General features: G+C 62.2%; 1 protein-coding gene across 1 annotated transcript; it reads left to right on the forward strand.

The window, feature by feature from the left end:
* Positions 1–10,030: 10,030 nt before the first annotated feature.
* Positions 10,031–13,209, forward strand: NAT16 (N-acetyltransferase 16 (putative)). The gene is made up of 3 exons (XM_074983040.1): positions 10,031–10,309; positions 11,118–11,342; positions 11,942–13,209. The coding sequence occupies exons 1-3, from the start codon at positions 10,079–10,081 to the stop codon at positions 12,473–12,475; spliced, it is 990 nt and encodes a 329-aa protein (XP_074839141.1). The 5' UTR covers positions 10,031–10,078; the 3' UTR covers positions 12,476–13,209.
* Positions 13,210–13,588: the final 379 nt, after the last annotated feature.

The raw sequence follows: 13,588 nt of genomic DNA on the forward strand, positions 1-13,588 counted from the left end.
CATCCGCCGCCGCTCCTACCGGCCGCCCGCCAGTCGCCGTCATCCGCCGCCGCTCCTACCGGCCGCCCACCAGTCGCCATCGTCCGCCGCCGCTCCTACCTGCCACCCGCCGGTCGCCGTCGTCTGCCGCCGCTCCTACCGGCCACCCGCCAGTCGCCGTCATCCGCCGCCGCTCCTACCCGACTGCTTGGGATCGCCCTGAGGCAGGACCCTGTGATTTCAGCTCTGCGTGGCCTCAGCTGCCACTCTGTGATTTCAGCTCTTGAGGTGGCTAGTGGGGGGTTTCACAAACACCCTAGTATCCAGCTCTACCTTTCAACAGGTGGGGAGGGTCAGTCAGGCCAGTCTTATAGCCATAGTAGGCACCCTTCAGTCTGCATAGACTATGGATCGCGCCCTTTAGAGTTTCAATTGAGGGCTTCATTTACAGCGTCTACTGTGACTATAAAGACCCACACAAGAGTGACAGTCCCTGCTGCATCTCTTGCAGAGGTGGTGGGTATCTGGCAAGTCCTTATTGTGGTTTCTGTGCGCTCGCTTCTCCTCTGCTAGCTGTCTGATCCTCATCTCGCCCTTCTGCAGGCCCTTGTGTAACCCCTGCCTCCATCTGCTGTGGTCATCTGCTAGTTCTTCCCAGTTGTCCAGCTCGACGTCTACCTCTCTGAGGTCTCTCTTGCAGACATCTTTGAAGCGCAACTGGGGGCGTCCGGGGGCTCTTTTGCCAGAGGCAAGCTCACCATACAGGATGTCTTTTGGGATCCTTCCATCATTCATCCTGTGGACGTGGCCAAGCCAGCAGAGCCGACGCTGCCTGAGGAGGGTGTGCATGGTTGGGTATCCAGCTTGCTCGAGGACGCCGGTGTTGGTCACTCTGTCCTTCCATGATATTCCAAGGATGCGCCTGAGGCGGCACAAGTGGAAGACGTTCAGCCTCTTTTCCTGGCGGGCGTACAGGGTCCAAGTCTCGCTGCCGTAAAGGAGGGTGCTGAGGATGCAGGCTCTGTAGACTTGCATTTTGGTGTGAGTGTACAGCTTGTTGTTATTCCACACTCTCTTGCTGAGTCTGGACAGAGTTGTGGCCGCTTTTCCGATCCTCCTATTTAGCTCAGTGTCCAACGTCAGGGTGTCAGTGATGGTGGACCCGAGGTAAACGAACTCGTGGACGACCTCTAACGTATAGTTGTCAATGCTGATTGATGGGGATTCAGCAACATCCTGACCTAATTGTGATGGGGTTCTGGGGTCCCCCAAGCTCTGCACCCTGTCCGCAGGCAGGAGAGTCTTTTACTTAGCAGGAGAACAGCGGGTTTATTAGCCGACAGGACACAGCATTATACAGAGGAGTTAGTACATCAGGCAGAGACAGCCAGTTCAATCCATGTTGGGGAGAGGAGGCCCCGAGGGGCCCCCAGAGCCGGGGCCTGGCCCCCTCCTTTGTCTCGCTCTCCCTCAGCCCAGACTAACTGCTTTCAACTCCCAGTTCCAATTCAAACCCCTCAGGCTCCACCTCCTCCTTTGTCTGCAGTACAAAGGTGTTACCTGGTCGTCAGGGTTACCCTCAGCAGGGGCCCCACACCCTCTGTGAGCCACTCACACACACACAGGTATCCCCCACTCCATCACATCTCTCCCCCCTTCCAGACCGAACTGAGCGGGGTCACTTAGCCAGTGACCTGGGGAAGTTTGGGGCCCTCCCCTCGTGATTGGGCATCGGCTGCACCCTTAGTGCTCCCCTTGATGTGCACCACCTCCATGTCATAATCCTGCTGGGAGAGGCTCCAACTTAGGAGGTTGGTATTGGCCCTTTTCATGTGATGCAGCCAGGCAAGTCCCTTTAGTTCCCTCAGGTTGGTTGTTCTCGCTGCTTCTGTCTCTTGTTCATCAGCCACGTTTTCAAGTCGGGCAGGCAGAGCCCATACAGATGCTGCAGCACCAACAGATTAAATAGTTTTTTTCTGGTTTGGGCCCTGCCCTGTTTGACCACCAGTCCATACAGCTGCTTCAGCCAATGTTTGGAATTCAGTTACAGTCCAGTAAAGGAAGGTACAAATGCTTCCACCCTTGGCATTTAGCCAGACCACCAAAATGGTTGTGTGCCTCAGTTTCCCCTTCCATGCCACACAATAGGTTTGGAATGTTTCTCCTCATGTGAGAGGTTGCAAGACTAGTTACAGGGAACAATGGTGACATTTTAGAGTTACAGACTCCTTTAACATACAATTTATGCTTTTACATTAATGTCATCATGTTAAATGGCTCTTTTCAAACATTTAGTACATGGTACAATTCTACAGCTTTTGGTAGCAGCACCCCTTGGTTACAGCAGTTAGCGTGAGTAACAGAACAACCCCATTGCAACTGCACATTTACGTTGCTCTTTGGTAGACCACAACCTTTGTGTAACCTCCTTGAGAATCTGGTATTTTGGGGATAAATGGCTGAGGCCTTTTTTAGCACCATTAAGTTCTAATCTTCTCCCTTGCCCCCTGGGGTAGAAATTTGATCTCTTTGGCTGTGCCCTCCCTTCTAACAAGAGCTGGGCCATTGATGATCTCAGGGAGACGGCCCCCTTCCAGCCAGTCTGGAAATTTGCAAACCAAACTGCTTTCTGAGAGTTGTTTTGTGAGTCCCAGACGCAGAATTCACATGAAGGAATCCCTGTTTATCCCTTACTGGCCCACCAGGCCCACAGCTCCTTTGTCCTTTTACCTCCAACTTCTGCCTCCCCGTGGAATTAGAATTGGAGTCCAGTGTGAGAATATAAGTGTTTCTAGCATTTGGAGATGGGGAATTGCTGAACCTCTCCTGCATCCTACAGAGATTGGCTGTGCAGCTGTTTTACTTGGTTCTCACAGGGCTGCTCACACTCCCTGATAGTTTTTACTTTACTTGCATTAACTTCCAATTCCTGAGAAACTTTTACCCTGCCTGCTTTGGACCCTTGCAGAGCACAGCCAGTGGTTTCACACTCAGGCAGGTCCTGGCCATCAGGAGCTGAAACAAACTTCTCCCCAGGCAAAGGGCTGCTCTGGCTCTTACAGACATGCACCTTTCCTGTTTATTCTCCTTTACCTCACTCCCATTTTCTGCAGTCCCCACAGACGGGTCAGGAAAAGTTTTAGGGAAATTCTCTTCCTTAAGAGCTCCCCCAAACAACAACTTACCCCTGTCTGGCTCCATAGGGGCACTGCTCCCTTGAGCCACAACCAGCTCCTGGGTTTCACCTACACCCAGGATCACTTCTGGCCCATTAGGCAGATTCCCACGTAATCCCCCTCCAGGCAGACAGCCAGTACCACCGGACAGAAGGTTAGGGTCCCTTTCCTCCCTTCTGCTACCAGCTCCTTTATCTTCATCGCTCAGCATAACTCCATTGCCCGTCTGTTCTTGTGTCCTGGTGAGAGGATGACTCTGGTAGGACAGAGTCCTCTCACCCCCTCCCAGTAACACCTCAGCATCAGGCAAGGAACAAGTACCAGAATCGTCTGGTCTCTGGGATTCCCTGATGATACTAACTGGATCAGACCGAGTTAAAGCATCATCCCCCCTGAGAGACACAGAGGCAGGCCCACTTCCCATCTGGGCTTCAGCTGCCCTCAGATCCAGTTCTGGGATCTTGGCTCCATCTCGAGCCCCCACAGGCTCAGGCAAAGGATTCACTTCCCCAGAAGCAGAAGCACTTTTCTCGCACCAAGGACCAGCATCCTTAGCAGGGACACCACTGCCCATCCCAGAGCCATTCCCTCTGTTCCAGCCCCCATGGCTGGATTCAGAGTTACACCTGGAATGCTCTTTCCTGGTGGATCCTTCTCCAGCCACCCCAGGCTGGTGAATCTTCCTCAGACAATGGGCTAGTTTCCTCATTGGCACCTTTTCCAAACGCAGGCTCTGCTCTCTCCCCAGGCTGCTGCTGCTGTTCAACACAGACAGACAATGGGAGACACTCTCTCCTTTGTCCCAGCCCCCCGGCTGGTTTTCACACACACACAGAAGGTGAAGCAGCTTCTCTCACAGACAACTTGCCATTCCCAGTGGACAAGCTGCTTTCCTGCACAGACACACAGGCACCTTCCTCGGCCCAGGCCTGGAAAACTCTCCGCAGGTCTGTCTTGGCCACTGGTAGATGATGGGTTGGAATCGCTCCTTCCCTCCTTGAGCTGTGGCAGGCCACTCGGTTCAGAGCTCCAGGCAGTCCAGGGTTCCCTGCCCCGATCCGGGCTCACCTCTGCAGGATTCTCCCCAGCCCTCAGCTCTGCCACTGCACATCCACGCTGCCTTGTCCAGCTTCTTTAATCTCGATTCGGTTTCCAGGTGCTGCCACTTCACAGCAGAGCTGCTCAGCATGGTTGCAGGCTCTCAGGCTGATGCCCTCTGCACCCCATGATTCCTGGAAGAATCCCTTCAGTGTGCCGGGCTTCTTGCGGGTCACAAGCTGCCCGGGGTTAGGCCGTAGGCCCCTCCGCCCTCTGGGACCGACTCCAACAGACTCCCAGCGGAACCCCTTCTTCAGTGTGACACGCGCTGTCAGGGACCATGAGCACACTGTCTTGGGAAGAACTCATTCAGCGTCAGCCTTCTCAGGGGTCACTTGTTCCTGGGGGTTGGGCTCTCGGCCCCTCCACCTTCTGGGACTGACTCCAACAGATTCCCAGGAGTAACCCCTCCTCGGGTGTGACACCCCCTCTCGAGGACCACGACCGCAGTTGCTTGGGTTCGGCCGCAGGCCCCTCCGCCTTGGGGAACTGCACCTCACTGCCCTTCAGCACACCTGGGTCTCGCAGGCCCCACTTCTTCCGGGGCCCCGGTCACTTACTGCTGGATGCTCCATCCTCGGGGTGCAGAACATCCCACTTCTGACACCAGTGTGATGGGGTTCTGGGGTCCCCCAAGCTCTGCACCCTGTCCGCAGGCAGGAGAGTCTTTTACTTAGCAGGAGAACAGCGGGTTTATTAGCCGACAGGACACAGCATCATACAGAGGAGTTAGTACATCAGGCAGAGACAGCCAGTCCAATCCATGTTGGGGAGAGGAGGCCCCGAGGGGCCCCCAGAGCCGGGGCCTGGCCCCCTCCTTTGTCTCGCTCTCCCTCAGCCCAAACTAACTGCTTTCAACTCCCAGTTCCAATTCAAACCCCTCAGGCTCCACCTCCTCCTTTGTCTGCAGTACAAAGGTGTTACCTGGTCGTCAGGGTTACCCTCAGCAGGGGCCCCACACCCTCTGTGAGCCACTCACACACACACAGGTATCCCCCACTCCATCACACTAATCAATGTCTTATGCAGCGATGGCGACTGCCCTGTCGCCCCCAACAACCCAGAGCATTGGGGAGAGCTCACAGCTCCCCCACTGAGTGTCAGCTTAAATTGTGATTTTACAACCAGGTGTTTACAATAGACCAAATCTCATGGCTGACTTGCTCCCCATTAGGCTTTGCCTGAAAAGGTATCACACCTGCAGCCCTTTGCATTCTCATGCAGATGAGCTCTGGGGGACACATTCCTCCCAGCCTCAGGATCACACCTGCAGCCCTTTGCATTCTCATGCAGATGAGCTGTGGGGGACACATTCCTCCCAGCGTTCAGCAGCATCATGTTCCTTCCGCCACATTCCCGACAGAAGTTTTCCGCCCCCAGCTGAGACTCCCCATGTGTTTTACTTGGTGACCTGCACCTCGGCCTGAGGCTTGCAAGATGAATATTGTTGTCGTAACAAAAGTTCTCTCTTTGTCTTTTTATTAACCAGGTGTCGGTTAATGTTTGTGTCCTGGTTTTTACTTTTGGGGCTGAGATGCCCCAAGTCGTCTCTCCCTGGTTTCCTTATTATTACTTGGGTGGCGGCAGCGAATTCTATCCCCCAAAATCGAAGGTTTTTAGGATTTTGGGGGGGAAGTTTATACCGAAACCTGGGAGAGAAGGTTTTGGAGGTACTTTTGCTGGGCCCCACTTCTGCATTTACCTTGCTAGAGTGGGGAAGGAGCCGTGCCAGCGCCCCACTCTCATTTGCGTGTGGCTGTGATGGTGCTGGGGTGGGGCTCAAGGGTGCGTGGTTTTTGGCTTTGGAAGCCCTCACACCTCCCTTTCCCATCCCCCTGGCTTTGAATGGGGCATTTGTCTGAGCCCGGGGGGACCGGGCACCGGAATCCCACTTCTGGCACCATCAGAGCCCTGCTCCCTGGCAACGCTGCTCATGAGCTCGTTACTGGGTGTGATGGAGTGGGGGATACCTGTGTGTGTGTGAGGGGCTCACAGAGGGTGTGGGGTCTCCTGGGTAATGAGGGGCCCTGGACAAAGACCTCATTAAAGGCCAGACATGTCCAGCCTGGTGACACCATGGGGGGGCTGCGTGTGCCCACCCCCACCCCCACTGCTCTGACCCTGGAGAATAAGGGGCAGTGAGTTGCCCTGGCCCTGATGAGTGGGGTGTATTGTGGGGCGCTCAGGGGGTGCGAAGGTGGGATGGCTGCTTGTGGGGTGTGCTATGCCACAGCCCAAGCGAGTGGTCTCTGCAGGGCCCCGGGGGCATTGCGTTGTGGTGTGTTGCAGTTCACAACCCCTGTGTTGTGGTGCGTTGTGTTGTGTTGTGCGTTGTATTGTGTTGTGCGTCCCTGTTTGTGCGCGTGGGGCGTTGCAATGCACAGGAAGGTTGTGTTGCAGTGTGTAGGACAGTGAGTGTTGTGTTGCGGCGTGCAGGGCGCTGGAGGGCCACTCTGCAAGGCGTCGATCGATTGTGTTGTTGCTTGTGTTGTGTTGTGTTGTGTAGCCTTGCAAGTGGCACAGCCCTGTGGGGCTTGTATTGGTGGGGCTGCTGCGCGCAGCGGGGTTGAGGAAAGGGGGCTGCGGTGTGGGCCCTGGGGGGCCAGCCCCACAGCAGGAGCAGCCTGGCCCCGCCAGGGCTCGGACACACAGCCTTTGGCGCCAACCTTGCGGGGGGGACACTGCTACGGTACAGGGTCACCTGCAGCCAGGGCTGGAGCTATTCTGGGGGGGGCAAGAAGTTGGGGTGTGGGGGAGGGCTAAGGGGGAGAAGGGAGGTGATAAGGCAAGGGAGGGCAGGGGATGGGGGCAGGGAGGTTCCTATGGCGCAGGGGATGGGGTTATGGGTCAGGGGTTTCTTATGGGGCAGGGGATGGGGTAGTAGGTCGGGGGGGTCTTGTGGGGCAGGGGATGGGGTGGTGGGTCAGGAGGGTTTTGCCAGAAGGCTTTATGGGTAAGGATAGTTGTGGGGAAAGGGGGCAGTGGTTATGGGTCCCAGAAATTGTGGAGGAAGGAGTTATGGGGCAAGGGAGGTTGCAGGGTGCTGGGGCATCGGGGTACGGGGGGGTCAGCGGTCACTGCTATAGGGCACAGCCCCTGGGACTCTCTCCCCCCACCTCCCAGCCTCCCCCTCCCCTCTCGGGTGACGCACAGGCAGGGGAGGGGGGGAATTAGCCTGGCTCATGTGACCCCCCCAGCCCCCCTCCGGCTGAGGGCGTGGCTTAGCGCCCCCTATATAACGGGGGAAGCCGCAGGCCAGGTAAACCGAGCTCGGCCGGGGTAGCGGAGTCCGGCTGCGCCCACCAAGTCCCCCGGCTTCACCCGGTAGGGACTCCCAGCTTGGGGGGCTGATGGGTGGGCTGCTGGGGGGGCTGCAGGGGAAGGAGGGGGCATTGGGGGGGGCTGGAGGGGGTCAAACCTCCCCCCGTGTCCCCCATCCCCACACCCCCCCAACCCCATGTGCCCCCCCGGTCTCATTTCCCCGACCTGACCCCCGGTCCCTCGGCTCCCCTCTGCCTGCCCCCCTTTGCCCAGACACCTTATGGCTGTGCCCCTGCGCTCCCTGCTGGCACATCACCCCAAGGCAAAGCTGGCTGTGGGGCCTTAGGCAGGGACCCCCGCACGGGCCCGGCCCCCCACCCTTCCAGAGCCTCTTGGCGGTGTCTCCCCAGGGCTGGCTCTGGGGGCTCTGGGCTGGGGTGTTGAGGCCCTTCCTCGGTGCCTTATTCAGGTGTGTCCCCCCAGCTGTCCCAGGGAGGGTGCGGGTCCCCGCCTGCGAGGGGCAGACACGAGCTTGCACGAGGGGCCGGTGACAATTCACAAAAGGGACAGCTGTCAGCTTGCACGAGGCACACGAATTAGCTCACACGAGGAGCGGCCGTGTGCTTGCACGAGGAGGAACCACAGGCTTGCACGAGGAGCAGCCACAGACTCACACGAGGAGCAGCCGTGGGTTTGCACAAGGAGCGGCCGTGTGCTTGCACGAGGAGCAGCCGTGGGTTTGCACAAGGAGCGGCTGTGTGCTTGCACGAGGAGCAGCCGTGGGTTTGCACAAGGAGGAACCACGGGCTTGCACGAGGAGCAGCTGTGGGTTCACACGAGGATGCTGTCAGCTCCCCCTTCCTGCACCGTTCCCGGCCCCTGGGGCTTCCAGGTGTCACCTGCCGGGCCCCATCTCCACAGCTCGGCCCAGAGCAGGGCGAGCCCTGTGGGGAGCGGCTGGGCCGGGTCACGTGGGGTCAGCACCCCCGATGCGAGCCGAGGGGGGCCAGGATGAATATTTCGGGTGACGGTGGATCAGGTTCTGGGGCCGCATGTTTCTGTCTCGCATGGCCTGGCTGGCACCAAAGCAGCTGCCTCAGGTTTCCCTTAATATTAAAGTCCAGCTCCCGGAGCGTGGAAACCACACACAACCCCAGCACTGGCAGATACCTGCACCAAGTCTGTGGGGCTGGCTGGGGGGCAGGGACTGTGGGGCAGGAGCGGGGGGACCGGCAGGGCCGGGGGATGCAGGGGCTGTGGGTGGGAGTGAGGGGAACAGCAGGGCTGGGGGATGCAGGGGCTGTGGGTGGGAGTGAGGGGACCGGCAGGGCCGGGGGATGCAGGGGCTGTGGGTGGGAGTGAGGGGACCGACAGGGCTGGGGGATGCAGGGGCTGTGGGTGGGAGTGAGGGGACCGGCAGGGCCAGGGGATGCAGGGGCTGTGGGTGGGAGTCAGGGGACCGGCAGGGCTGGGGGATGCAGGGGCTGTGGGTGGGAGTGAGGGGACCGGCAGGGCTGGGGGGTGCAGGGGCTGTGGGGTTAGGAGCGAGGGGACCGGCAGGGCTGGGGGATGCAGGGGCTGTGGGGTTAGTAGGGAGGGGACAGGCAGGGCTGGGGGATGCGGGGGCTGTGGGGTGGGAGTGAGGGGACCGGCAGGGCCGGGGGATGCAGGGGCTGTGGGTGGGAGTCAGGGGACCGGCAGGGCTGGGGGATGCAGGGGCTGTGGGGCGGGAGTGAGGGGACCGACAGGGCTGGGGGATGCAGGGGCTGTGGGTGGGAGTGAGGGGACCGGCAGGGCCGGGGGATGCAGGGGCTGTGGGTGGGAGTCAGGGGACCGGCAGGGCCGGGGGATGCAGGGGCTGTGGGTGGGAGTGAGGGGACCGGCAGGGCTGGGGGATGCAGGGGCTGTGGGGCGGGAGTGAGGGGGACCGGCAGGGCTGGGGGATGCGGGGGCTGTGGGTGGGAGTGAGGGGACCGGCAGGGCCGGGGGATGCAGGGGCTGTGGGTGGGAGTCAGGGGACCGGCAGGGCTGGGGGATGCAGGGGCTGTGGGGCGGGAGTGAGGGGGACCGGCAGGGCTGGGGGATGCGGGGGCTGTGGGTGGGAGTGAGGGGACCAGCAGGGCCGGGGGATGCAGGGGCTGTGGGTGGGAGTCAGGGGACCGGCAGCACTGGGGTGGGAGTGAGGGGACCGGCAGGGCCGGGGGATGCAGGGGCTGTGGAGCAGAAGCTTCCCCCCTCGCCAGGCTGGCTGCCCTCCAGCTCCCTCTCCCCCCAGCTTCTCACTGCCGCCCCCATTCAAACCCAGCTCGGCTCCTCCCTGCTCTGTGCTCAGGGCAGAGGTGTTACCTGCCAGCCTAGGGTACAGCCCAGGGGTCATCCTTAGCCGCTGGGAGCTGCTCTGCCTGTCACACACATCCAGCCTGTCTCTCACATATGCACGCCCACGCCCCCCATCACACACACCATGTAACCGGCCGCCCCGCCCCAGAGGTGGGCGCATCTGGGCGCCGGGCGAGGGGTCCCCGTGTCCCTGGCCCCCAGGAGGCTGGCTGACTGTGCCCCCCATGGCAGTACCAAGGCTCCTCTCTCCCCGGGCAGGTGCCATGAATCTGGAGTCGGCGCCACCCACCGAGGGGCAGCTGCAGTTCGTGCTGGCGACGGAGGAGGACTTTGAGGAGGTCCTGGCCATTTCCGAGGGCGTCTATGAGGGCGAGGACTACCTGCCGAGCCGCTACCACACCTGGCTGCGCGAGCCCCACCGCACCGTGGTGCTGGCCAAGAAGAAGGGGGCCGTGGTGAGCAGGAGGGTGGCCGGCCCCGGCCCAGCTCGTTAATTCCATGGTGGTTCCCTGCCACGGCCGGCCCCGGCCCAGCTCGTTAATTCCATGGTGGTTCCCTGCCACGGCCGGCCCCGGCCCAGCTTGTTAATTCCGTGGCGGTTCCCTGCCACGGCCGGCCCCGGCCCAGCTCGTTAATTCCATGGCGGTTCCCTGCCACGGCCAGCCGCAGCCCAGCTCGTTAATTCCATGGTGGTTCCCTGCCACGGCCGGCCCCGGCCCAGCTCGTTAATTCCATGGTGGTTCCCTGCCACGGCCAGCCGCAGCCCAGCTTGTTAATTCCATGGTGGTTCCCTGCCACGGCCGGCCCCGGCCCAGCTCGTTAATTCCATGGTGGTTCCCTGCCACGGCCGGCCCCGGCCCAGCTGGTTAATTCCGTGGCGGTTCCCTGCCGCGGCCAGCCGCAGCCCAGCTTGTTAATTCCATGGCGGTTCCCTGCCACGGCCGGCCGCGGCCCAGCTCGTTAATTCCGTGGCGGTTCCCTGCCACGGCCGGCCGCGGCCCAGCTCGTTAATTCCGTGGCGGTTCCCTGCCGCGGCCGGCCGCGGCCCAGCTCGTTAATTCCATGGCGGTTCCCTGCCACGGCCGGCCCCGGCCCAGCTCGTTAATTCCGTGGCGGTTCCCTACCACGGCCGGCCCCAGCCCAGCTTGTTAATTCCGTGGCGGTTCCCTGCCACGGCCGGCCCCGGCCCAGCTCGTTAATTCCGTGGCGGTTCCCTGCTACGGCCGGCCGCGGCCCAGCTGGTGAATTGCGCGCCGGTTGCAGATCGGGCTGCTGTCGGTCTGCGTGGTGGACGCCGGGGAGACGGTGCTGGCAGAAGGCATGCGCGTGGCGCCCTGGGAACGGGGCAAGGGCGTGGCGCGGGCGCTGATACTCTTCTGCACCCAGCTGGCCCAGCAGAAGCACCCCGGGGTCAAGGTGCTGCGGCTGACCCGGATGGACCAGCTGGGCCCCAGGGACTTCCAGAAATACCGGCTGATCACCAAGCAGGTGGGTCCGGGGCACGTTCACAGGGAGGGGGTATCCAGAGAATTACGGTAGCACCCCAAGGCCCCCCTCCCCTGAGAGACGGGCTGGCTGGAGAACCCCCCCCTCGAGAGGAGCAGGGAAACTGAGGCAGGGAGCCGAGAAGCTGGAGGAGGCCTGGAAACTGGAGGAGAACCTGGGGGCCCCAGGCTCTGCCCATCACCCCGGCATCTAGGTCCCCGAAGGGCGCAGCGCCTGACCCACTTTTCCAGCCACACAAGCTGGTGGGACAGGGCGGGGAGAGTTTAATTAGTGGAAATCGATCCTGGCACATGATACCAGGAGAGAGAGGGGAGGAGCCAGGACTCCTGGGTTCTCTCCCCGGCACTGGGAGGGCAGTGGGTGCTGGTGGTTAGAGAAGAGGCTGGGAGCCAGGACTCCTGGGTTCTCTCCCTGGTGCTGGGAGGGCAGTGGGGGCTGGTGGTTAGAGCAGGGGTGGGAGCCAGGACTCCTGGGTTCTCTCCCTGGCGCTGGGAAGGCAGTGGGGGCTGGTGGTTAGAGCAGGGGGTGGGAGCCAGGACCCCTGGTTCCCTCTCCTGGAGCCCTCTCTCCCGGTGTGGCAGGGCATGCTCCAGCTGCGTTTCGACGGGCCGCAGCTGCTGGCTCGGCTGCGGGCCGGCGGCTTGCGGCCCAGCCCGGTGGAGGCGCTGAACGCGGCCGAGGTCCGGCGCCTGGTGCTGAGCCCGACCTTTCAGAGCGAGGTGCTGCCGGCCGGCACCCTCCTGCAGGACTGGCAGCCCTACCGGCCCCGCGAGTCCAACCTGGCCCTGCTGGCGCCACGGCGGGTGCGCTGGCTGGCGGATTGCAAGGTCAGGCCCACGGCCGTCTCCCTGTGCGGCCCGCCCTTCCCCATCCCGCTGGGCGCCGGCTGGGCCCGCCTGGCCATCGACGCCTTCGGCCGCCGGGCTGCCCCCCTGCAGGCCCAGCTGGTGCGGCACCTCCGCGAGCGCCTGCCCGCCCTGGGGGGCGTCGTCGTGTGCCAGCTCTTCCTCCGGCCCGGGCTCTGGCCCGAGCTGGCCGAGTTCTGCCGGGCCGGCCTGGGGCTGGAGCCGGCCAAGGGGTACGCCGAGCAGGCCCTGTTAGAGGCGGATCTCTAGGCCCCCGGGGGAGCCCTCCCGGAGCCTTAATCCCCCACCTGCTGCTCTATGGGAGCAGCTGCCCTAGATCCTGCCCCCGCCCCCAGCACCCATCTGCTCTGCCAGCCCCTGTGGCGATGGAGCCTGTTGGCAGGACGACCCAGAGCTGTCTGGCAAGGGATGGGGGTGATGATGGAACCCGGCGATGGTTGCCCCGGTGACGGAACCTGGCGATGGTTGCCCCGGTGATGGTTGCCCCGGCGACGGAACCTGGCGATGGTTGCCCCGGTGATGGTTGGCTCGGCGACGGGGCCTGGTCATGGTCAGCCCAGCGGCAGAGACCCACTGACAGCGGCTGGGGGGGCGGTGGGCAAGGTGACATGGATGGAAATCCTGGTATAGGGCTCTGTCCCCCCCCACACCCTCCCCCGCGAGCAGCCAGGCTACTGCACCCCCCAGGCGTTACAGCCCAGCCCCCCAAAGGTAGACCAGTCAGCCCCCCCAGCACTGGCTTTTCCTGCCCCCCCCGGAGGTCAGGAGCCGGGGTCCCCCCTTCTCGCAGGGGGCAGCTCAGAAGGGGGCCCCCCCAATGCCCTCCCCGTTCCGTACCTGCATCTGGAGGAGCCCAGGGTTATCGTCTGTCCCTGATCCAGCCCCCCCGTGAGCTTCGCACAGACTGGGGGGGGGTCCCTGGGTGTATGTAACTGACTCCCCGGTGACCCCCAGACTCGGCCTCCCTCCCCCCGAGAGCTGTGTGGCAATAAAACCTTCAGCCCCCACAAGTCGTATTTTTGTGCAGCGCCGGACACCCCACATCCCGTTCCCTCCCCCACAGCCGGCCAGCCCTGCCCTGGGCCGGGGGAGAGCCCGCGCCCCCCGCCAGCCCTGTGCGTTCCCAGCCCCGAGTGACACCGGACCTATGGCCAGGCTGGGGCGGGGTTGGGGGCCCGGATAAACAGCCCCACAGCGGCTCTGCCTGAGTTACCGCCAAGTCGCCACAAGGGGGCGTCGCGGACCCGGCATTGCAGCCGCCAGTGAAAAAGCTTTGCCCAGTTACACCTCGCCCGGCGCCGAGATGCGCCCAGCTCTGGGGTGGGGCCGCCGGTGACCCGTCACCCAGCGCCGAGATGCGCC

The sequence above is a fragment of the Carettochelys insculpta genome, chromosome 34, assembly GCF_033958435.1.
Source record: "Carettochelys insculpta isolate YL-2023 chromosome 34, ASM3395843v1, whole genome shotgun sequence".
Taxonomy (NCBI): Eukaryota; Metazoa; Chordata; order Testudines; family Carettochelyidae; genus Carettochelys; species Carettochelys insculpta.